The sequence below is a fragment of the Coregonus lavaretus genome, assembly GCF_964263955.1.
Source record: "Coregonus lavaretus genome assembly, contig: HAP1_SCAFFOLD_562, whole genome shotgun sequence".
NCBI classification, from domain to species: domain Eukaryota; kingdom Metazoa; phylum Chordata; class Actinopteri; order Salmoniformes; family Salmonidae; genus Coregonus; species Coregonus lavaretus.
Genome location: NW_028159857.1, coordinates 226,208 through 250,592, shown reverse-complemented (window position 1 = coordinate 250,592; position 24,385 = coordinate 226,208). Strand labels below are relative to the sequence as shown.

At 44.2% G+C, this 24,385-nt stretch overlaps 1 protein-coding gene across 1 annotated transcript; it reads right to left on the bottom strand.

The window, feature by feature from the left end:
• Positions 1 to 1,229: 1,229 nt before the first annotated feature.
• Positions 1,230 to 24,155, bottom strand: LOC311122376 (AP-3 complex subunit beta-2-like; the record flags this gene model as incomplete). The annotated part of the gene is made up of 19 exons (XM_084196742.1): positions 1,230 to 1,867; positions 2,656 to 2,770; positions 3,581 to 3,619; positions 10,464 to 10,523; positions 11,691 to 11,809; positions 12,102 to 12,288; positions 14,103 to 14,279; positions 14,898 to 15,007; positions 19,026 to 19,158; positions 19,346 to 19,408; positions 19,514 to 19,585; positions 19,758 to 19,812; positions 20,835 to 20,932; positions 21,191 to 21,397; positions 21,508 to 21,690; positions 21,954 to 22,020; positions 22,148 to 22,308; positions 23,073 to 23,168; positions 24,081 to 24,155. 19 exons carry the CDS (start codon positions 24,153 to 24,155, stop codon positions 1,686 to 1,688), a joined length of 2,199 nt encoding a protein of 732 aa, XP_084052868.1. The 3' UTR covers positions 1,230 to 1,685.
• Between the last annotated feature and the right edge of the window lie 230 nt (positions 24,156 to 24,385).

Sequence of the window (24,385 nt, the reverse complement as noted above, 5' to 3'; positions counted from 1 at the left end):
TCTCTGTGGATGACTTCGTCAACCATTTTGAAAAGAAGGTTGACGACATCCGATCCTCGTTTGTTAAGTCAAATGACACTGCTGGTCCTGTTCACACTGCCCTACCCTATGCTTTGACTTCTTTCTCCCCTCTCTCTCCAGATGAAATCTTGCGACTTGTGACGGCCGGCCGCCCAACAACCTTCCCGCTTGACCCTATCCCCTCCTCTCTTCTCCAGACCATCTCCGGTGACCTTCTCCCTTACCTCACCTTGCTCATCAACTCATCCTTGACCGCTGGCTATGTCCCTTCTGTCTTCAAGAGAGCGAGAGTTGCACCCCTTCTCAAAAAACCAACACTCAATCCCTCTGATGTCAACAACTACAGACCAGTATTCCCTCCTATTCTCGCTATACACCAAGTCACTTGGCTCTGTCATATCCTCACATGGCCTCTCCTATCATTGCTACGTAGACGACACACAACTAGTCTTCTCCTTTCCCCCTTCTGATAACCAGGTGGCGAATCGCATCTCTGTATGTCTGGCAGACATATCAGTGTGGATGACGGATCACCACCTCAAGCTGAACCTCGGCAAGACGGAGCTGCTCTTCCTCCCGGGGAAGGACTGCCCGTTCCATGATCTCGCCATCACGGTTGACAACTCTGTTGTGTCCTCCTCCCAGAGTGCGAAGAGCCTTGGCGTGACCCTGGACAACACCCTGTCGTTCTGCGCTAACATCAAGGCGGTGACCCGATCCTGTAGGTTCATGCTCTACAACATTCGGAGAGTACGACCCTGCCTTACACAGGAAGCGGCACAGGTCCTAATTCAGGCACTTGTCATCTCCCGTCTGGATTACTGCAACTCGCTGTTGGCTGGGCTCCCTGCCTGTGCCATTAAACCCCTACAACTCATCCAGAATGCCGCAGCCCGTCTGGTGTTTAACCTTCCCAAGTTCTCTCACGTCACCCCGCTCCTCCGCACACTCCACTGGCTTCCAGTTGAAGCTCGCATCTGCTACAAGACCATGGTGCTTGCCTACGGAGCTGTGAGGGGAACGGCACCTCCGTACCTTCAGGCTCTGATCAGTCCCTACACCCAAACGAGGGCATTGCGTTCATCCACCTCTGGCCTGCTGGCCCCCCTACCTCTGCGGAAGCACAGTTCCTGCTCAGCCCAGTCAAAACTGTTCGCTGCTCTGGCACCCCAATGGTGGAACAAGCTCCCTCACGACGCCAGGACAGCGGAGTCACTCACCACCTTCCGGAGACACTTGAAACCCCACCTCTTTAAGGAATACCTGGGATAGGATAAAGTAATCCTTCTACCCCCCATTCACCCACCCCAAAGAAAGAAAAAAAAAAAAAAAAAAAACATATTGTAAAGTGTTTATCCCACTGGCTATAAGGTGAATGCACCAATTTGTAAGTCGCTCTGGATAAGAGCGTCTGCTAAATGATGTAAATGTAAATGTAAAATGTAAATGTAAATGCATGCAACCACTTGAAAACTTGCTTCAGAGCGGGGGTTCACTACATCACAGGAACGAGCATATTCTAAATGATGGCAGGTTAGAATGTAGATAGTTTATTATGCATGTATGAGCCATACATTGACATGTCGAGTCCAAAGCGTGAGGTATAAAAAAGAACGAGGTAGTTTTCAATTTTCCGGAACATCTTTTTAAGGGAGAAATGTGTGCTACCTTTCACTTTCTGGAACAGGTTTCCTTGCTTTGATCTTCTCCACATTCTTCTTTTTCTTCTTCTTCTCTTCCTCCTCACTTGCAGACTCGGACTCCTCGTTGCTCTCCTCACTCTCGGATCCCGAGCCGCTCTCCTCACTGCCACTGCCACTCTCTGAGCCGCTGGCTGTGTCTGATACTGGGGGTGGAGAGGAAAGGTTTATATTCATCCCATCCTACACAGATTCTGTCTGATATACTTATAGGTAGGGTCGCAAAAGACCTGTAATTTACCAAAGTTACTGGCATTTTCAGTAACTTTTTATTAACAGGTAATCTATGGCAATCTATTATAACTTTGGTAATTTATACTTGAATAACTTTTGATATAAAATATTCATTTTTTGTAAATCTGTCTCCACATTTTCCATGAGGTTGTAGTGGAAAATAGGCTAATTAATGAAAAAAGCATAGAATAAACAATGGCATCATTTTCAATTAACTCTGCAACTCTCACAGCTATTGGCTGTTTTCACAACTGCCTCCAAAACATTTACAACAAAGACATCTTGACATAGTAAAATAAAAAAAGTGTGTAAAAAGGATATTTCATGCTGAAACCCTGATATTAAACACCAACAGTATTCACTAAGTTGATGGGTTATATTTAGGATAATGTTTTACAGCTTTATCATTTAATTTTGTATTTTAAAATCATATTATTTTATATATTTGACACGTTATGAAAATTCTATAGAATCCTTGAAGGTTTCCCAAATTCCGGTGGTTTACTGGTAAACGTAGAAAGTTGACAGTAATATACCCTCCCTTTTCAACCCTACTCATAGGACACGATAAAACACATATAGGCAAACATTGCACACACACACAAACGCTTTTTACGTTATCACTGTATTATTCTTCATGTTCGGAAGTGTGGTGAAGGGGGTTGTGAGGTTGTGTATGGAAGTAAGCAGCCCTAGTTACCACTGTCAGCAGATTCGGTTGGGCCAGACTCGCCCTCCGAGTCAGAGTAGAATGGCTTGTCCGCCTTCTTTTCTTTTCTTTTCTCGCGGCTGCTGCACTTGGTCCACTCCGGCACCTGGCAAAGAGGTCAGAGGTCAAAGAGTCAACCGTGTCACCACCACGTCCGAAGCGTTTCAATGGAAGCAGAGAAGAGGGGTTCATCCGAAATGGCACCGTATTCCCTAGTGCAATACTTTTGACCAGGGCCCGCATAGGGGAATATGGTGCCATTTCGGATGCAGCCAAGGATAGAAGACGCAGCATGGCCATGACCGCTTCCCCATGGGGCTGACCCTGTGAACCAAACCATATGGGCTTCCATTATGGTACAGTTCCGTGAAGCACTAGTCAACACAATTGTCATAACATGTACTATATACCATGTTTAACTTGTATTTATTGTTTTCCACAGCTAGGTGGCAGCACCAGGTGATGCCTTCATGGCCAGTTGTAATAGTGTTTGATTTAGATTATTTAACCGGAGTAGTTCCAATAAAGATGTGATGTCCTCCAGGAGCAGTCAATGTCCTGCCACTGAAAAATGTAACAACATTAAAATGTATTGTATTAACCGAGGGTGTATTATTTTCTATTCTTACTGGTACAGTATGTTAGTTGTTTCTCTTACATGCAAAAAACAACAACAACCACAACAAGTAAGAATAAGGGAAGTTTGAAGAAGTGGGAGGACTGTCAACTCTTCTGAAGGAATCGACTCTTTAATGGTAGAGACAGAGGAGGGTGCTGAGTTGGGTAGTTTTGCTGAGTTAGGTAGGCACAGAACAGCAGCTACGGTAGGCCAGGGGTGTCAAAAAGCACTTTGGCGCTATAGGGAGGGGGGGGGGGGGTGTCATAGAGGCAAGCTCTTTGCCACTGACAGACTCACGCTGGTTAAAGTTGTGACTCTTTCGAGCAGCGTAATAACCTGGCAGGACGGAAGAAAGAAAAAGATTGGGATGGAGGTGAGATGAGAAAAGATTGGGATGGAGGTGAGATGAGAAAAGATTGGGATGGAGGTGAGATGAGAAAAGATTGGGATGGAGGTGAGATGAGAAAAGATTGGGATGGAGGTGAGATGAGAAAAGATTGGGATGGAGGTGAGGTGAGAAAAGATTGGGATGGAGGTGAGATGAGAAAAGATTGGGATGGAGGTGAGATGAGAAAAGATTGGGATGGAGGTGAGATGAGAAAAGATTGGGATGGAGGTGAGATGAGAAAAGATTGGGATGGAGGTGAGATGAGAAAAGATTGGGATGGAGGTGAGATGAGAAAAGATTGGGATGGAGGTGAGATGAGAAAAGATTGGGATGGAGGTGAGATGAGAAAAGATTGGGATGGAGGTGAGATGAGAAAAGATTGGGATGGAGGTGAGATGAGAAAAGATTGGGATGGAGGTGAGATGAGAAAAGATTGGGATGGAGGTGAGATGAGAAAAGATTGGGATGGAGGTGAGATGAGAAAAGATTGGGATGGAGGTGAGATGAGAAAAGATTGGGATGGAGGTGAGATGAGAAAAGATTGGGATGGAGGTGAGATGAGAAAAGATTGGGATGGAGGTGAGATGAGAAAAGATTGGGATGGAGGTGAGATGAGAAAAGATTGGGATGGAGGTGAGATGAGAAAAGATTGGGATGGAGGTGAGATGAGAAAAGATTGGGATGGAGGTGAGATGAGAAAAGATTGGGATGGAGGTGAGATGAGAAAAGATTGGGATGGAGGTGAGATGAGAAAAGATTGGGATGGAGGTGAGATGAGAAAAGATTGGGATGGAGGTGAGATGAGAAAAGATTGGGATGGAGGTGAGATGAGAAAAGATTGGGATGGAGGTGAGATGAGAAAAGATTGGGATGGAGGTGAGATGAGAAAAGATTGGGATGGAGGTGAGATGAGAAAAGATTGGGATGGAGGTGAGATGAGAAAAGATTGGGATGGAGGTGAGATGAGAAAAGATTGGGATGGAGGTGAGATGAGAAAAGATTGGGATGGAGGTGAGATGAGAAAAGATTGGGATGGAGGTGAGATGAGAAAAGATTGGGATGGAGGTGAGATGAGAAAAGATTGGGATGGAGGTGAGATGAGAAAAGATTGGGATGGAGGTGAGATGAGAAAAGATTGGGATGGAGGTGAGATGAGAAAAGATTGGGATGGAGGTGAGATGAGAAAAGATTGGGATGGAGGTGAGATGAGAAAAGATTGGGATGGAGGTGAGATGAGAAAAGATTGGGATGGAGGTGAGATGAGAAAAGATTGGGATGGAGGTGAGATGAGAAAAGATTGGGATGGAGGTGAGATGAGAAAAGAAAGAAAAGACTAGAAAGAGGTATAAAAAAAAACAAGGCAAAAAATAAACGGACAGGGATTCAAGTTGCACTTACTCAATACTGTGGATGTTCAAAAACAGTTTTCACTTCTAAGCGATTGTTACTACAAGGCTTTACCTTACTCTCTTAAAAAAATCTTATTTAACATACTTTGACAAAATTACCATAATTAAGCATTCATTAAACAACATTACCAAAGTACTTAAACATTCCTTCAACAACTTCAAATTACTTCAATTAGGAATTTGTTAACTTACTTTAACCAAGTTATTAAATAACTTAATAAAGTTTACAAATTCACAATTACTTATGGTTATCATAATCATTACAGTACATCCAATATCAAAGACTATATATCGATGGTAAAGCATGAGGTGGTGTTTGCTTATTGAACTTCGCTACGGTAGTGCAACCTAGATTGAATGAATCCAGTGGGAGTTGAATGGTGGAACACATGAAGAGAAGAACATAGAAGATCGAGAAAGGCAGATTTCGGATTGGAAACAAGGTTGGCACACACCGCACAACAAGTAAAAGTCAAACACGGCAGTTCACACGCAAAATACACAAACTGTACCACTTCCTCAAGTCCAATCTCAGTGACTGACATTAGAGACCAGTACCTAACTATCCATCTAGCTATGGACCATTTCAAAACTGAAACTTTCTCTTTATATAAATAGCTATAAGAGACAGAGCTGACTTTGACGTCTATAGCAGTCATTCTAGAAATACGGTCATAGAATACCTGTAGCAATTGACCATCCTTTACAGGCTCAACTAAGTAATCGTACCAATTAATTCCCATCTAAACCAATCCGCACTGACATCAAACACCAATCCTTTTGAATATGGTGCCACTTGAATATGGTGCCACAGCTGGTGTGCGATCTCTAATATTAATATTTTCGCAGTTCTGCTCACCTGAGTTGGAATATATTTTTCGTAGCTGTCTATTTACCACCACAAACCGATGCTGGCAGTAAGACCGCACTCAACGAGCTATATAGGGCCATAAGCAAGAAAATGCTCATCCAGAGGTGGCACCCCTAGTGGCCGGTGATTGTAATGCAGGGAAACTTATATCGGTTTTACCAAATTTCTACCAGCATGTTGCCTGTGCAACTACAGGAGACAAAAAATCTAGATCACCTTTACTCCACACACAGAAACAAATACAAAGCTCTTCCTCGCCCTCCATTTGGCAAATCTTACCATAACTCTATCCTCCTGATTCCTTACAAGCAAAAACTCAAACAGGAAGTACCAGTGACGTGCTCAATACAGAAGTGGTCCGATGAAGCGGATGCTAAGCTACAGGACTGTTTCGCTAGCACAGACTGGAATATGTGCCGGAATTCATCCGATGGCATTGAGGAGTTTACCACATCAGTCACCGGCTTCATTAATAAAGTACATTGATGACATCATCCCCACAGTGACTGTGTGTACATATCCCAACCAGAAGCCATTGATTAGAGACAACATCCGCACTGAGCTAAAGGCAAGAGCTGCCACTTTCAAGGAATGGGACACTAATCCGACGTAGACGTAGAGCCGGCGTAGTAGGATTCGATCTTAGTCCTGTGTTGACGCTTTGCCTGTTTGATAGCTCCTGCTACGACCTTTGACGAGCCATCAAACAGGCAAAGCGTCAATACAGGCCTAAGATTGTATCCTACTACACCGGCTCTGACACTCGGATGTTGCAGGGCTTGCAAACTATCACAGATTACAAAGGGAAACCCAGCCGCGAGCTGCCCAGTGACGCAAGCCTACCAGACGAGCTAAATGCCTTCTATGCTTGCTTCGAGGCAAGCAACACTGAACCATGCATGAGAGTACCAGCTGTTCCGGACGACTGTTTGATCACGCTCTCCGTAGCCGATGTAAACAGATTAACATTCCCAAGGCCGCAGGGCCAGATGGATTTCCAGGATGAGTACTTAGAGCATGCGCTGGCAAGTGTCTTCACTGACATTTTCAACCTCTCCCTGACACAGTCTGTAATACCTAAATGTTTCAAGCAGACTAACATAGTCCCTGTGCCAAAGAACGTCAAGGTAACCTGTCTAAATGACTATCGCCCCGTAGCACTCACATACAGTGGGGAGAACAAGTATTTGATACACTGCCGATTTTGCAGGTTTTCCTACTTACAAAGCATGTAGAGGTCTGTCATTTTTATCATAGGTACACTTCAACTGTGAGAGACGGAATCTAAAACAAAAATCCAGAAAATCACATTGTATGATTTTTAAGTAATTAATTTGCATTTTATTGCATGACATAAGTATTTGATACATCAGAAAAGCAGAACTTAATATTTGGTACAGAAACCTTTGTTTGCAATTACAGAGATCATACGTTTCCTGTAGGTCTTGACCAGGTTTGCACACACTGCAGCAGGGATTTTGGCCCACTCCTCCATACAGACCTTCTCCAGATCCTTCAGGTTTCGGGGCTGTCGCTGGGCAATACGGACTTTCAGCTCCCTCCAAAGATTTTCTATTGGGTTCAGGTCTGGAGACTGGCTAGGCCAATCCAGGACCTTGAGATGCTTCTTACGGAGCCACTCCTTAGTTGCCCTGGCTGTGTGTTTCAGGTCGTTGTCATGCTGGAAGACCCAGACACGACCCATCTTCAATGCTCTTACTGAGGGAAGGAGGTTGTTGGCCAAGATCTCGCGATACATGGCCCCATCCATCCTCCCCTCAATACGGTGCAGTCGTCCTGTCCCCTTTGCAGAAAAGCATCCCCAAAGAATGATGTTTCCACCTCCATGCTTCACGGTTGGGATGGTGTTCTTGGGGTTGTACTCATCCTTCTTCTTCCTCCAAACACGGCGAGTGGAGTTTAGACCAAAAAACTATATTTTTGTCTCATCGGACCACATGACCTTCTCCCATTCCTCCTCTGGATCATCCAGATGGTCATTGGCAAACTACAGACGGGCCTGGACATGCGCTGGCTTGAGCAGGGGGACCTTGTGTGCGCTGCAGGATTTTAATCCATGATGGCGTAGTGTCTTACTAATGGTTTTCTTTAAGACTGTGGTCCCAGCTCTCTTCAGGTCATTGACCAGGTCCTGCCGTGTAGTTCTGGGCTGATCCCTCACCTTCCTCATGATCATTGATGCCCCACGAGATGAGATCTTGCATGGAGCCCCAGACCGAGGGTGATTGACGTCATCTTGAACTTCTTCCATTTTCTAATAATTGCGCCAACAGTTGTTGCCTTCTCACTAAGCTGCTTGCCTATTGTCCTGTAGCCCATCCCAGCCTTGTGCAGGTCTACAATTTTATCCCTGATGTCCTTACACAGCTCTCTGGTCTTGGCCATTGTGGAGAGGTTGGAGTCTGTTTGATTGAGTGTGTGGACAGGTGTCTTTTATACAGGTAACGAGTTCAAACAGGTGCAGTTAATACAGGTATTGAGTGGAGAACAGGAGGGCTTCTTAAAGAAAAACGAACAGGTCTGTGAGAGCCGGAATTCTTACTGGTTGGTAGGTACTTATGTCATGCAATAAAATGCAAATTAATTACTTAAAAATCATACAATGTGATTTTCTGGATTTTTGTTTTAGATTCCATCTCTCACAGTTGAAGTGTACCTATGATAGAAATTACAGACCTCTACATGCTTTGTAAGTAGGAAAACCTGCAAAATCGGCAGTGTATCAAATACTTGTTCTCCCCACTGTATGTAGCTATGAAATGCTTTGAAAGGCTGGTCATGGCTCACGTCAACACCATCCCAGACACCCTGGACCCACTCCAATTCGCATACCGCCCCAAAAGATCCACAGATGACGCAATCTCTATTGCACTCCACACTGCCCTCTCCCACCTGGACAAGAGGAACACTTATGTGAGAATGCTGTTCATTGACTACAGCTCAGCGTTAAACACCATAGTGCCCTCCAAGCTCATCACTAAGCTAAGGACCCTGGGACTGAACACCTCCCTCTGCAACTGGATCCTGGACTTCCTGACGGGCCGCCCCCAGGTGGTGAGGGTAGGCAACAACACATCCGCCATGCTGAACCTTTAACATGGCGGCCCCTTAGGGGTGCATGCTTAGTCCCCTCCTGTACTCCCTGTTCACTCACGACTGCGTGGCCGTGCACAACTCCAAAACCATCATTACGTTTGCTGACGACAAGACAGTGGTAGGCCTGATCACCGACGACGATGAGACAGCCTATAAGGAGGAGGTCAGAGGCCTGGCAGTGTGGTGCCAGGACAACAACATCTCCCTCAACGTCAGCAAGACAAAGGAGCTGATAGTAGACTGGGGACAGATCGAGAGCTTCAAGTTCCTCGGTGTCCACATCACTAACGATCTATCATGGTCCACACGAACCAACACAGTCGTGAAGAGGACACAATAACTCCTCTTCCCCCTCAAGAGGCTGAAAAGATTTGGCATGGGCCCTCAGATCCTCAAAATGTTCTACAGCTGCATCACTGAGACCATCCTGACCGGTTGCATCACCGCCTGGTATGGCAACTGCTTGGCATCGACCACAAGGCGCTACAGAGGGTAGTGCGTATGGCCCAGTACATCACTGGGGACGAGCTCCCTGCCATCCAGGACCTCTATAACAGGTGGTGTCAGAGGAAACCCCCTAAAAATAGTCAAAGACTGTTCACTCTGCTACCGCACGGCAAGCGGTACCAATGCACCAAGTCTGGAACCAACAGGACCCTGAACAACTTCCACCCCCAAGCCATAAGACTGGAAAACAGTCAGTTAAATAGATAACCAAATATATTGAACAAAAATATAAATGCATCATGCAACAATTTCTAAGATTTTACTGAGTTACAGTCCTTTTTTGGAAATCAGTCAATTGAAATAAATTAATTAGGCCCTAATCTATGGATGTCACATGACTGGGAATACAGATATGCATCTGTTGGTCACAGATACCTTTAAAAAAATGGGCCTCACAATTTCTGGGATCTTTTATTTCAGCTCATGAAACATGGGACCAACACTTTAAATGTTGCGTTTATATATATTTTTTAATAATTACAGTATATTACTGGGTGAATTTCACTTTTACTTGAGTCATTTTCTATTAAAGGTATCTTTACTTTTACTCAAGTATGATAATTGGGTACTTTTTCCACCACTGGATAGAATCCTCTGCAAAGCACCAAAAAGGGTTCTTCAAAGGGTTCCCCTATGGGGACAAACCGAAGAACCCTGTATGGTTCTACATAGCACCTTTTTTTCTAAAAGTGTAGCTAGACTATCCATACGATAAGATCAACTAGTTATTTGGGCAAACTATCCCTTCAAGTGTCTGGAATTAGTCATTTGGATGAACTCGCTCTTTAAGTTACTGAAGCGCCCTGTTTGAGTTTGAGTGGTACAGAGAAACTAGAGAGAGAGTAGAGCAGTCAGTAAAAACACACTGCAATCTCAAACGGACGGCACCTCTCGCCTGTCTCCTAGCAAGCCGATCCGCCCCTCACTGCTGGTTATGACCTCCTCTATCTGCGGACCGAGGGCAGAGAGAGAGAGGTCATGGGGTCAAAAGGTCAAAAGTCACCAGATACAAATCCACATGTGACCTCGTCTGGAAATCTGCTTTGGTCATGAATTACACATGAATGCACAACCATTGGGAATGAAAATACCATTTTTAAAACAAACATAAACGGTTCACGGAGCAACAATAACCCAATGGAACAACCAATCTCAAATCAAGAACTCTAATCACTCCTCCAGCGCAAGGGTTTGGATGTATGGAGCGAGACTTAAGGATATTGATTTGATGTCATGGAATGATAGGTGTGGCGAAAAGGGAGCCTCTGTGGTTTGGGTGATTAGAGGAGTTTGGCGAGACTATACTGCATGGTGGTAATTTGAGTCTGTGTGGTGTGTTTTAGTAACAGTACATTTGCTGGGTCGTTTTCATTGGGCATCAAACTGAAGAAAACTAGGGGTGTTTGCTACCCTAGAGAGGCCAGAGCAGCGAGGGGTCTAATGGGTAGCATAGTATTGGATAAACTTGGCCAGTAAGCCACAGCTAGGCCAGCTAGTGTTTACTAGCGGACGCCTGACAGTGATTTCCCAATTTCACTAGTGTGCGCATGTGCTCAGAGGTGATAGCTAACTAGCCTCAGCTGTCATTAGCATAACAATACTCCACTCTGTTACCAGTTGATCGGAGTTGACGCTGGGACAGGTCATTCCTGTTACAGAGTCAATTTCAGATTCATTCTGTTACGTTATTAGCTGTTACGTAATACTGTTTATTGGGCATACCATACAGTTCATGAATCTGGGTCCTTGAACTTGGCCAATACAGAATTAACCCTTTACAGGACACATTCTGGCACCAATGGCAGTATGTGCGGCAGCAGCATCCCATTGACAATGCATGGGAGACAATAGGGATGTGCGTAGTGCATATGAGGATGACGTTATGCTGAACAGTGAGTGACCAGTGAATGACTGGCAGGTGGTCATGATTAATGAAGTCAGTGTTATGTGTCAGTGTTTGGGTGCTACTGCAATTTGGTGGTGGTGTTGCGCCCCCTCCAAGGCATTGCCCTACTAGAGGAGTGCCCCTCGGGCTCCCCTCGGGTTTTGGGGGGCCCCTAGAGGCCCCCTGTCTCTGGCTGTTACTGTTTCCACTGCACGCACAGACTCCTTCACCTCCACGTTGCGCACAGAGGGGTCTGGGGCGGCCTCGGGCCAGTCGGGCAGCACCTGGTAGCCGCCAGCCTTGGCATTCAGCAGGTGGGACAACGAGCCCAGCTGGAAGTGGTCTCGATCTGGAAAACACAGAGAAATTACACAGTAAGATCTACATAATTACATAAAACATGATTATATTGTATCTCTATGGTATGAATTATGGTTAGGACTGTTTACTTACAAAAAACACTTAAGGCTCATGTCTGACAACACAAAACAGAAGCAGAAATAGTAAGAGATTAGCCTGGTCTCAGATCTGGTTGTGCTATCTTGCCAACTCTGCGGTCATTATCGCCATAGACGTTGGCAGGAGAGCACAAACTGATCTGGGACCAGGCTAGTAAAAGAACACCATCTGATGAAAGACACCTTTAAATGGAGACTCGAGGATGGGCGCAGGCTTGAGGGCCAGGAACAGCTTCTTGGCATACTTGCTGAGGGCACCACTCTTGTCAGTGGGCACAATGAGCTGGCGGATGAAGCGCGCCCGGTCACGGATGTCATAGTTCTGATCGTACTTGGCCAGGTTCAGCACGTACTGAGTGAGCAGTTTTGTCTGAGGGAGGAGAGGAACAAGGGAGGAGGGAGTGTGGGAGGAGGGGAAAAGAGAGAGAATGTTACCTTCATCTGGAGGGAGGTTACAGATTGGTGCCAGAGACACCGAGAGAGAGAGAGAGAGGGCGAGAGAGAGATGGTGTGTTACATTGCAGTGTCCTGTATTTCAGCACCGTGGACAGCGCCATAGGGATGACTGTATCATACTAGTGGATCATTGGTGGAATGACCATAGAAATAGTAGTGACTGTAGAAGAGCCTTGACTGTACCATATTGTATTATGCTGAAAGTCTAAATCTCTTCCTACCTATGGAAAATATGATTTAACGGTGAGATGGAAGTGTTTTTAACCTAAAAGGGAGTAAGCCTGCTTGTGCAGTAAAACGAGAAGATGATCTGCTTCTCTGCCATCTTGGGAAAGGGTTTGATACAAGACACTGCTGCGAAGCTGGGTAGCTAAAGCAGCTGAAGGACGTGGCCATATTAACAGTGGTGGAAAAAGTACTCAATTGACATACTTGAGTAAAAGTAAAAGATACCTTAATAGAAAATGACTCAAGTAAAAGTGAAAGTCACCCAGTAAAATACTACTTGAGTAAAAGTCTAAAAGTATTTGGTTCTAAATATACTTAAGTATCAAAAGTAATAGTAAAAGTATAAACCATTTCAAATTCCTTATATGAAGCAAACCAGACAGCACCATTTTTTCTTTTTAATTGACGGAAAGCCAGGGGCACACTACAACACTCAGACATAATTCACAAACGAAGCATTTGTGTTTAGTGAGTCCGCCAGATTAGAGACAGTAGGGATGGCCAGGGATGTTTTAGTGGGTGAATTGGACCATTTTTCTGTCAAAATGTAACGAGTACTTTTGGGTGTCAGGGAAAATGTATGGAGTAAAAAGTACATTATTTTCTTTAGGAATGTAGTAAAGTAAAAGTAGAAGTTGGCAAAAATATAAATAGTAAAGTAAAGTACAGATACCCAAAAAGCCTACTTAAGAAGTATTTGTACTTCAGTACTTTACACCACTGCATACTAAACCCACTGTTTTCTCAGTGTTTTGGTAAAGGCTTTACAAATACAAGCTGCTGTACCAGCTGTTCCCTAGAGAACCATGAGAGAGAAGGGGGAATAAAGTCACAGGGAAAATATAGCCTAGTGCTGTGTCTGTCTTATTCACATATGCTGAAACAACAGGTGATGGCGGTGGATGAATGGCATGACAATGGGCCTCAGGATCTCATCACGGTGTCTCTGTGCCAAATTCTTTAAAACAATGTCGGAGGCAGCTTATGAACATTCAGTTCTCTTACAAAAAGCTCTGGTGGACATTCCTGCAGTCAGCATGCCAGCTGCATGCTCCCTCAAAACTTGAGACATCTGTGGTATTGTGTTGTGTGACAAAACTGCACATTTTAGAGTGGCCTTTTATTGTCCCCAGCACAAGGTGCACCTGTGTAATGATCATGCTGTTTAATCAGCTTCTTGATATGCCACACCTGTCAGGTGGATGGATGCTCTTGGCAAATGAGAAATGCTCAATAACAGGGATGTAAACAAATTTGTGCACAAAATTTGAGAGATTTAAGCTGTTTGTGCGTATGGAACATTTCTGGGATCTTTTATTTCAGCTCATGAAACATGGGACCAACACTTTACATGTTGTGTTTATATTTTTATTCAGTGTAGATGCTGGCACCTGTTTGGAGTTGGCCAGGTAGAGTTTGGCAGCCAGGATATGTTATAAGACATTATAATGGGGTCATACATGCTCATCACAAGTCTTAAATGCATTATAACTGCATCACCTGTTTGGAGTTGGTCAGGTAGAGCTTGGCAGCCAGGTTGATGATCTGCAGCTTGACGATGTCTTCCTCGTTGGTGAAGGTCTTGGCCATCTTCCTCAGGACATCCGGAGCGATCTTGGGAACGTGCTCGCAGTACTCCCCGATCAGCCACAGGATACTGGCCCGCGCCATGGGCACCTGTGTAGGCAGACAGAGCATGGACATTGGGCAAACAGGGTGGATCAAGTGGAGAAACTGGAAGAGCTAGCTCTGGCTATTGGTCATATGTTACAATTTCTGAAATACAATCATAATACAATAGTAACACAATACAATTAACTATTCGTTTTTTCAACAAAAGTGCCTATTTGTTGCTTAATCAAAACAAACTGATAGCACAACCAAGCAGGCCTGTTGTGAAGGTTTGGGGACAAATGAACCAGCACAACCAAGCAGGCCTGTTGTGAAGGTTTGGGGACAAATGAACCAGCACAACCAAGCAGGACTGTTGTGAAGGTTTGGGCACAAATGAACCAGCACAACCAAGCAGGACTGTTGTGAAGGTTTGGGGACAAATAAACCAGCACAACCAAGCAGGACTGTTGTGAAGGTTTGGGGACAAATGAACCAGCAAAACCAAGCAGGACTGTTGTGAAGGTTTGGGGACAAATTAACCAGCACAACCAAGCAGGACTGTTGTGAAGGTTTGGGGACAAATATGAACAACAACAACCAAAAACAATGACAAGAAAAAGAGCACCTCATGTAGTTACACTATGGGGTCAAGGTTAAGATCAGAGGCCTATGTACACGTACCTGGATGTTGTCGGTGAGTTTGGCCATGTGCTTGATGATGTCACTGTGTTGCTCGGGCTGCATCTGCAGCAGCTTCTTAATCACCACCACTGACTCGGCCACCACTAACTCTGCAACCGACACATGTTCACATTGTTATTCAACAACCTTCATTGAACTTTTGTTATATCACATTGGTCTTTGAGAGGAAATGTTTGATATGATGTCAGCTGAAGCACAGGGAATCCTGATATGTGGAGGCGACATGAATGTACGTTCAAACCCAAAACTTGACTCTACAGGAATGACCCCAACCCATTTGTAGGAAAATCTATACTTGATGATGAAAGAGATAGGTAGAGGGCCTTTATGGTAGAGTGGCCAGGTGGAAGCCACTCCTCAGTAAAATGCACATGACAGCCAGCTTGGAGTTTTCCAAAAGGCACCTTAAGGAATCTCAGACCATGAGAAACAAGATTCTCTGGTCTGACGAAACCAGGATTGAACTCTTTGGCCTGAATGTCAAGCGTTACATCTGGAGGAAATCTGGCACCATTCCTACGGTGAAGCATGGTGGTGGCAGCATCATGCTGTGTGGATGTTTTTCAGCAGCAGGGACTGGTAGACTAGTCAGGATCGAGGGAAAGATGAACGGAGCAAAGTACAGAGAGATCCTTTATGAAAACCTGCTCCAGAGCGGTTCATCTTTCCGGAGCGGTTCACCTTCCAGCAGCGACGCTCCCCATCCAACCTGACAGAGCTTGAGAGGATCTGCAGAGAAGAATGGGAGAAACTCCCCAAATACAGGTGTGCCAAGCTTGTAGCGTCATACCCAAGAAGACTCAAGGCTGTAATCGCTGCCAAAGGTGCTTCAACAAAGTACTGAGTAAATGGTCTGAATACTTATGTCAATCTAATATTTCAGTTTTAAAAAATCAAAAAACCTGTTTTTGCTTTGTCATTATGGGGTATTGCTGCTGGTATTTTCACACTCAACAGTTTTCCGTGTGTATCAAGAATGTTCTACCACCCAAAGGACTTGATAAAACTGTGGGAAGCATTGGAGTCAACATGGGCCAGTATCCATGTGGAATGCTTTCGACAACTTGTATAGTAAATTCGATGACAAATTGAAGCTGTTCTGAGGGCAAAAGGGAGGGGGGAGGTGCAACGCAATATTAGGAAGGTGTTCCTAATGTTTGGTATACTCATTGTACGTCCATGTGTTTGAATAATAGACCAAGATTGACTCTCTGGAGGTTGAACTCAAATATTCTGAATAACCCACAGACGAAAGTACAAATGAAACTGGAAATTTAAACCTATCTGGAACAGAATGACAATGGTGAGGTGTCACCGTCTGTGCTCTGGGACGTATGCAAAGCTGTAATGAGGGGGGAAATGATCTCATCTCTTTTAAAGAAGAATAGACGAGAGAAACTTAATAAACTGCAATCTCAGTTAAAACAATTACAAAGGGCTCATAACACTCTAGATCCCAAGGTGAAACAAGACATTAAAAAGATGAAGAATGAAATAGAAGAAATGTATTCACAAGAAATACAAAATAAGCTTATATTCCTCAAACAGAGGTCCTATAAAGTAGGCAGTAAGTCTATGAAACTTTTAGCCTTTAGACTGAGAAAATAACAAGGCAACAGTCCCCCCCCCCCTTGGCCAATTAGTGACAATTATTCAAATGTAGGTTGCTTGGATTAATGAGAGAGAGAGAGAGAAAAACAATCAAATCAAAAAGCCTAATTTGCAGAAAATGTAATGGACTGAGTTTATAGGTCCTTATGGGAAAATTGTTGCTTGATTTCCTTGTGGGGGACAACAAGCAGATAACACTGTCTGCAAGATTAGGAACCCCCAAACAAAAATAATTGAACATAAAGTAGAAGAGATACAAGATAGTTTTGAAATGTTTTACAGAATCCTACACTCCCAACCACACTTTGACAATGACTTACAGATAGACACATTTTTTAACTCACTGAACTTATCCACCATCACTGAAGAACAGAATGAGATGTTAATCTCAGAAATTACCAGAGGAATTAAATACAGCTATTACTAGTCTAAAAGCAAACAAATCCTTGGGTACGGACGGTTTCACCTCTGAATGGTATAAATCATTTAGAGAACAGATTATCCCAAGTTTACTTGCAGCCTGTAACTGGGCATTTCAGAAAGGTGAGATCCCCTCCTCGTGAAGAGGGGCTATCAGTTCAGTTATACCGATGGAAGGGAACGATGGACTAGATTGTGGCCAATAAAGCAGATCACGGTCCTAAATTTGGATTACACACTATACACATCTATTCTAACCAGAAGAATATAAAATATCTTACCAGAGCTCATTCACTTAGACCAGACAGGCTTTATCCGACAGACACACTCAGTACAACATTAGATGAACATTACATACATATCCAAGAGAATAAGGTAGAAGCCATTGTATTGTGCCTGGATGCTGAGAAGACCTTTGATTCTGTCAGATGGTCCTATATCTATTCCATGAGGACATTATTAAAGCATTTCAGGCATTATATGATAGACCATCAGCAATAATTAAAATCAATGGTGACCTCTCAAACCCATTTGTATAAGAACGGGGTTTGACACAGGGATGCCTGACCTCGCCCCTCTTCACCCTATTTATAGAACCCCTGAGTCAATGGATTAGACAGAATAACAACATTAAAGAGATGGAAATGGAGGGAGGAGAGAAGATAGATGAGATTTCAGTTTAAAGCATGGGCAACAAGAGGCCTCTCAGCCTTCTGTACTTTAGTACACAAGGGGCCACTTCAAAGCTTTCAAGTACGGTACTAAGAGAGAGCCAAGGATTAGAATGTCAAGATTCCCATTAATATCTCAAAATATGTCACCAGTTTGATGAAATCATAAAGGTGGAGGACTCGGAGACTATAGAACATGGCATATTCAAATATTAAATATCTGCTTATAAATCAGAAACATGCAGCAAAACTATCTCCAGGCTATACAATGGCTATACAAAGTCCAAATCTGAAAATACACTATACTGTATATAGAAGGAGAAATAGGAAAGGGAGGGTAACATGGTCATTTCTGTGGATGAGTGGGAAACCCTATGCCAATTACAATGGAAATCAACAAGCTATTTGACTTGTAGGGAATTTGGATGGAAAAATATTATGCAGTTCTTTATCGCTCTACAGAAAAGACATCTGGGTAATGGAATGGAGTGTTGGAGATTATGCGGGCCTAAAGAAGCAAACCATTAGCACATATTTTAGGAATGCCCTAAGCTTGTCCCATACTGGCAGGATGTGCATAAATGCATGGTAGACGTATTTAGTGTTGATGTCCCATTCAGAGGTGAGGCCCTGTATTTAGGGAACATTACATTTGATCTCAGGGACGCTTTAGACAAACACTTGATTGGGATACTTCTAGTAGCAAGTAAGAAAGCCCTCACTAGAAAATGGTTACAACCGGAGGCACCCATGTTCAATGATTGGATAGATGTGATTCCCACGGGAGGCCAGTATAAAAAAATTTAAAAAATAAATAAATATATATATATATACAAAAAATGTATGCACTCACTAACTGCAAGTCGCTCTGGATAAGAGTGTCTGCTAAATGACTAAAAATGTGATACATGAGGTCTTTGTGATGGAGAGACTGACCTTTTCTCTGAGAAAATACATTCATAAAGATTTGGTTGAAATGAGTATATAACACCGTTAAGATCTGATTTGGTTTAATGGTCAAAGTGGAAAAAATGAACATCCCCCTGTTCAACTGTTAATAGTTACTGTAAGAAGAAAAAAACGAGAATAATAAAATCATCGTGATATGCAGAATTATTAAGACCTTTGATCTATTTCACACACTGAATTTCTGAGACTCACTGAATGCCTTAACTTTTGTTTTTCAAAAAAAAATGGTGCTCTTTTCTTTTATACTTTCTATTGTTGACATCCATGTACATTCCATGTATGGACTTAGTGGTGTGGCGTGTCCCTGAGGGATGCGTTGCATGAATAGACTTGCTTCTGGACTATTGGCAAACTATGAATTGGTGTAAGAGAAGTCTCAATGACAATGCAAAAATGTATTGCGTGTCTGAACGGGAAGAGTGTTAGGTCTACTCACCATCGCGGTTGGAGAGCAGCTGCACCAGGCCGTTGAGGCAGGTGTCCCTCACCTCCCCAATGTTGGTGGCACAGCGGCCGATGGCCTGGATGGTAGCAGCCACAAAATCTTTATCATTGCTTTTAATGTACGTCTGCCAGAGAGAAAACATGGAGTGAAGTTAAGCCACTGTAGGCAGACCTGTACTGTACCTCCATGCACCCCTTAGTGACAAATGTATCCAAATACACAGGAAAGCACAACAAATGATCCTCCTCATCACAAATGGCAGTCAAGCTAACCTGGAAACGGTGACAGAAGTCTTATCCATTTTACTGTACCTGAAACTCTCTCAGGATGGTGGATATGTTTGTCTCGTTGGCCAAATTGGTCAAAACCTCCAGCTGTCAAAACAATCAAGACTATGATTAAAGTTCTGAAATGTCAACTTGTCGCAGCGTACTGTAACATGAAAGGAATGCATGTCAACGTGAGAGGTGTTTGGTCACCTTGAGGACTTTAATCTGGGTTGGGTCTGTGGAGCGGATGTAGAAACTCTTCAGATAGGGCTCAAACATCCCCTGGGGAACACAGAGACAAATAACAGGTATCATTTTAGATTGTGCTGCAGACCCCATGCAGTACCTCTGAGGCGCCAAACAAATCAGCCCCTAAACAATCTTGAATCCATTTGACCATTCAATACAGCCCCCTTTTGCACCCTTTGGAGATATTGTTGGAGTTATGACTCACCCTTCTCTTGATGGACATCGTTGCCACATTCTGAAGGACGACATATTGCACTTCACTACATGGGGATAGAGAGGAGGTGGGGGGGGGGGGGGGCAGGAAGAGTGAGAGAGAACATGAATATCATTAATTGCATGCAGCTGCCTCTCCACACACACACACACACACACACACACACTATGAGATGTAGCTGTTGTCACGTCACACAGTGACAATACTGAAGTCATCCCTGGGCAGATGGATGTAGCCTGTTCTCTGAGCAATTTCATGGTGAAATTCCCTCGTTGCTGACTGATGACCTCATCACTGTGCACGCAGCTCCACAACACCATAAATAAACTAAAGAGCAGGGGTTAGACAGACAGGATGAGACACAGCAATTTCCTTGCTTTTTGTGACATTGTTTACTGTTTGTGCCTGTTCTTCTCTATGGTCCCATTAATGTGGACTCTAGATTAGAGTTATATTACATCTGAGAATGAGAATATTATTTAAAGGAATAGGCTATTGTGACACCCTGCAATTGAAATTATAATAATACTCAAACACATTCAAACAATATAGAAAGTCTGATGTACAGGTGTAGGATCTTAATTTGATCACCCTGTTGTGTGATTATTTTCCTGCAAAACTGCAAACTTGTAGTGTATTCAAGGTTTAAAAAGGCTTCTAAAGTTAGTCATTTCCACCTTAAAATGTCAGACTAGATTTGCTCTAACAAAAAATGTATCAACCCCTGCAATAATGTCCATTAATTATTATCCACATAATAATTCCCATTTCCTGTTGCTGCAGGATTATTTTGCTGCTGTGAGAAACTGGTCAAATTAAGACCCTACATCTGTAAATTAACGAGACTAATATAACCATAGAAGTTATGACAATGTAGTTGATAAGAGAATAGTCAAATTCTATAACAAATTTAGAACAGGGTGTTGAGTTTCTCGAATGGAAAGAGAGCACTGTCTCACGTCAGATAGCATGACAACTCTGTACTGAGTATAGATAGTTCATGGCAACGCGTCGGTTACAAATGGCTCAATCTCTGGGAAGACAATGGGAAAGACAGGTGACACTGACCTGTGACTCCTCATGAGGCGCACCAGAGCCTTGGCAATGACGCCTACCTCCGCTTTGGGTGCCAGGTGGAAATATAGCTGAGCCACAGCCATCACCACCTAGAGAGATGAGAGAAGGAGGAAGAGAGAAAGAATAATTAGTAGTAGTAGTAGTAGTAGTAGTAGTAGTAGTAGTAGTAGTAGTAGTAGTAGTAGTAGTAGTAGTAGTAGTAGTAGTAGTAGTAGTAGTAGTAGTAGTAGTAGTAGTAGTAGTAGTAGTAGTAGTAGTAGTAGTAGTAGCAGTCGTAGTAGTAGTAGTAGTAGTAGTAGTAGTAGTAGTAGAAGTCGTAGGAGTAGTAATAGTAGTATTATACTCACTGCTGCGTTTCGGCTCTGCAGTAGGGGCTTGGTATTCCTCAGCAGTAGCCGGTGGTCTGGGTCCATGACGTAAGGCTTCCTCTTGACAATGGCAGTCGCCTCAGTCTTCTTCTTCTCCTTCTCCTCGTCTTCCTCATCTTCGGTGTCATCATCATTATCAGAGCCATAGAAGGCGTTCTCTCCACCACCCTCCTCCAACAGGGATTCCTATAGAGAGAGGGAGGGATGAGTGGAGTAACATAGACACACACACACACGCACGCACGCACACACACACAACCACGAAGACACAGTGTGTGGGGATCTGCTGTACTCACGTTCATGTTGGGGTTGAGGAACTGCGTCCGGGCGTAGCGCGTGAGCATGTTGATGATGACCACCTGACCCCACTCCTCCACGTCGATCAGCAGGTTACACAGCTTACGGTAGTTCTTATGGATCAGGTCTATGCGCTCAGGACACACCTCCTCAAAGGCCATGACAACACTACCTGCCACTAGCTGCAGGCACAGTCAGAGGGAGAGAAATTCTGTAAGTCCTGTAAATACCGTACGCTCAGAAAACGCCCATATGTTTACTTTGGCAGAGGCATGTAAGTATCATTTTCACACTTAACACAACCTGATACGGTACCATTCACCCAAGCCTGTAATGCCACCTATAGTCCAAAGCAGAACATGGATTTACCTGAGCTTATGTTTTCAGTCATAGTTTCCCTTGTAAAGGGCATACAGGGTTGGCTAATGGGAAATATTTCACCTACCGTGGTTTTATCAGCCAGGAGCTTCTCAATGACCTCAATCAGACAGTCCTTCTGCTCTGGGTCCAAGCTGAGAGGAGACAGGAGACATGTGTCAGGAAGACAAGGAGCTGGATTCTCTCTCTCTTTCTTTTCTCTCTTTCTGTCTATATCTCTTTCTCTCTCGTACAGACACAGACCCCCCCTCCCTGTTATACCTGTAGAGTTTGGGGATGGCGTGAGCGGCCGTCTTCCTCACATAGGGGGACATGTCGGAGGCAGCCTCTTTGATGGCCAGCATCATGATGGGAACGATGATGGTGACTCTGATGCTGGAGAGCACACGCAGAGCACTGGCCCGGATCAACTGGTTAGGGTCCTAGAAAGAGACGGACAGAGACAGAGACAGCGCTTCATGGGTCTCCCGGTCACGGCCGGCTGTGACACAGCCCGGGATCGAACCCAGGTCTGTGGTGACGCCTCAAGCACCTCACTTGGGAGGCCCACATATGGCTATTCTTTACTGCTGGGAGGCTCTGTAGGTCCAGTGTGGATTCAGTGAAGTGTCACAAATAGCATGGCCATCGACCATGGAGAAACCTACTGATATGCTACATGTGTCAAGCCTCAAACTTTTTGGACCTAGTTGTGTTGTTGTTGCTGCCTTACATGTGGCAGCGAGGATAGAGTGACAAAAAACGGAGAACTCTAATCTCAGAATTAACTATCGATTGGCTATTAATCTGTGAGAGAGAGAGTGGAGGGAGAGACCTAGCTATTTTTGATTAACCTCCGCTAGTATCTCCTCTCAGCTAGGAGAGCATGTGAAACAGATGGTTATTGTAAAATGGCTGGAGAGAAATCCCCTGCTCCTGCTGTGTGTTTGTGAAGCAAAAATAAATACATCTTACGACTTTGATATTAGAACTATCTTCGTCTCGTCATAACAACACCATAGGATTTCTGACATCATGTCATGTGTTCCCAACTTAATGGACCACCTTTACTCCAGAGGAGTAGATAAAAGTTGCCACTGACCACAGGTCTAGGGACATATATCTTTGTCTCCCTCCAATGGTTAAGGTTAGGATCAGGGGTAGGGTATCTAATCCTAGATCTGTGGTTATGGGCAAGGTGACTGACCTTCAGGCCTCTCTGAAAGGTTGAGATGGACAGCAGAGCCAGATCCTGCTGCTCCTCAGCATAGCGCACCAGGTACACATAGACCAGCTTCTTCACCTGAGATAGTGAAGAGAGAGGGGAAGAGGAGAGAGAGGGGAAGAGAGAGAGGGCGGGGAAGAGGAGAGAGTGAGGAGAGAGAGGAGCGAGAGGGGAAGAGGAGAGAGCGGGGAAGAGGGGAAGAGGAGAGAGAGGAGAGAGAGGGGAAGAGGAGAGAGAGGGGAAGAGGAGAGAGCGGGGAAGAGGAGAGAGTGGGGAAGAGGAGAGAGTGGGGAAGAGGAGAGAGTGGGGAAGAGGAGAGAGAGGGGAAGAGGAGAGAGGGGAAGAGGAGAGAGAGGGGAAGAGGAGAGAGAGGGGAAGAGGAGAGAGAGGAGAGAGAGGGGAAGAGGAGAGAGAAGGGAAGAGGAGAGAGAAGGGAAGAGGAGAGGAGAGAGAGAGAGAGGAGAGAGCGGGGAAGAGGAGAGAGAGGGGAAGAGGAGAGGGGGGGGGGGGGGGACATGACAGTACAACACACCTTTGGATATATCTCCCAAAACCTGCCAATTATCAGTCTACAATGCTTCTAGTAATTTCCATTCACTGGCATTCATTGGCAGTCTATAAGCAAAACCAACACCTTAATATTTGCCTCGCTTCCACACTTAGTTTCACATGAAACAGAGCAACATTCAGTCTAGATGCAAGACAACCTAAACATAGCCAAGCCTTCAATTACTCTTGTGCCTCTATATTGTTTGCTTCATTGTCTGCTTGAGATAATTAACAAAATGAAAATAACGGGCAATTTCTCCAATGTAGGTATTAACAGTTCGATATATAGGCCTATGCACGGCTCAAAGATCCAAAAAGTAACACTCGGGCCAGACAATACCCCCCATAAAAATTAATTGAAGCGATCAATGTCTAATGTATATGTGACCTCAACTTCATGCTACGGTATATGTAGGATGGCTGGCTGGCTCCAAGACTTACCTCGATGTTCTTGCAGGCCACATTCTTCACCACGGCTGGGAAGAGGTCTGAGGCATTCTTCCCTCTGGCGATCATCTGGAGATCACAAACATAGTACAGAATGGTCACACACTGGACTGCATTGTCAAAACCGTCAATTTAGCCGTATGTTATTTGATTAGTGAGAAACTATGAACACTCAAATGCATAGCAGGAGACAGTAGCCTGAATCTCAAATGACAGTGTGGGCTTTAAAGATATAATGTCCGTATGGAATGGAGTCAAACATATGGTTTGATATGGTTAAATGTATTCCGTTCTAGACA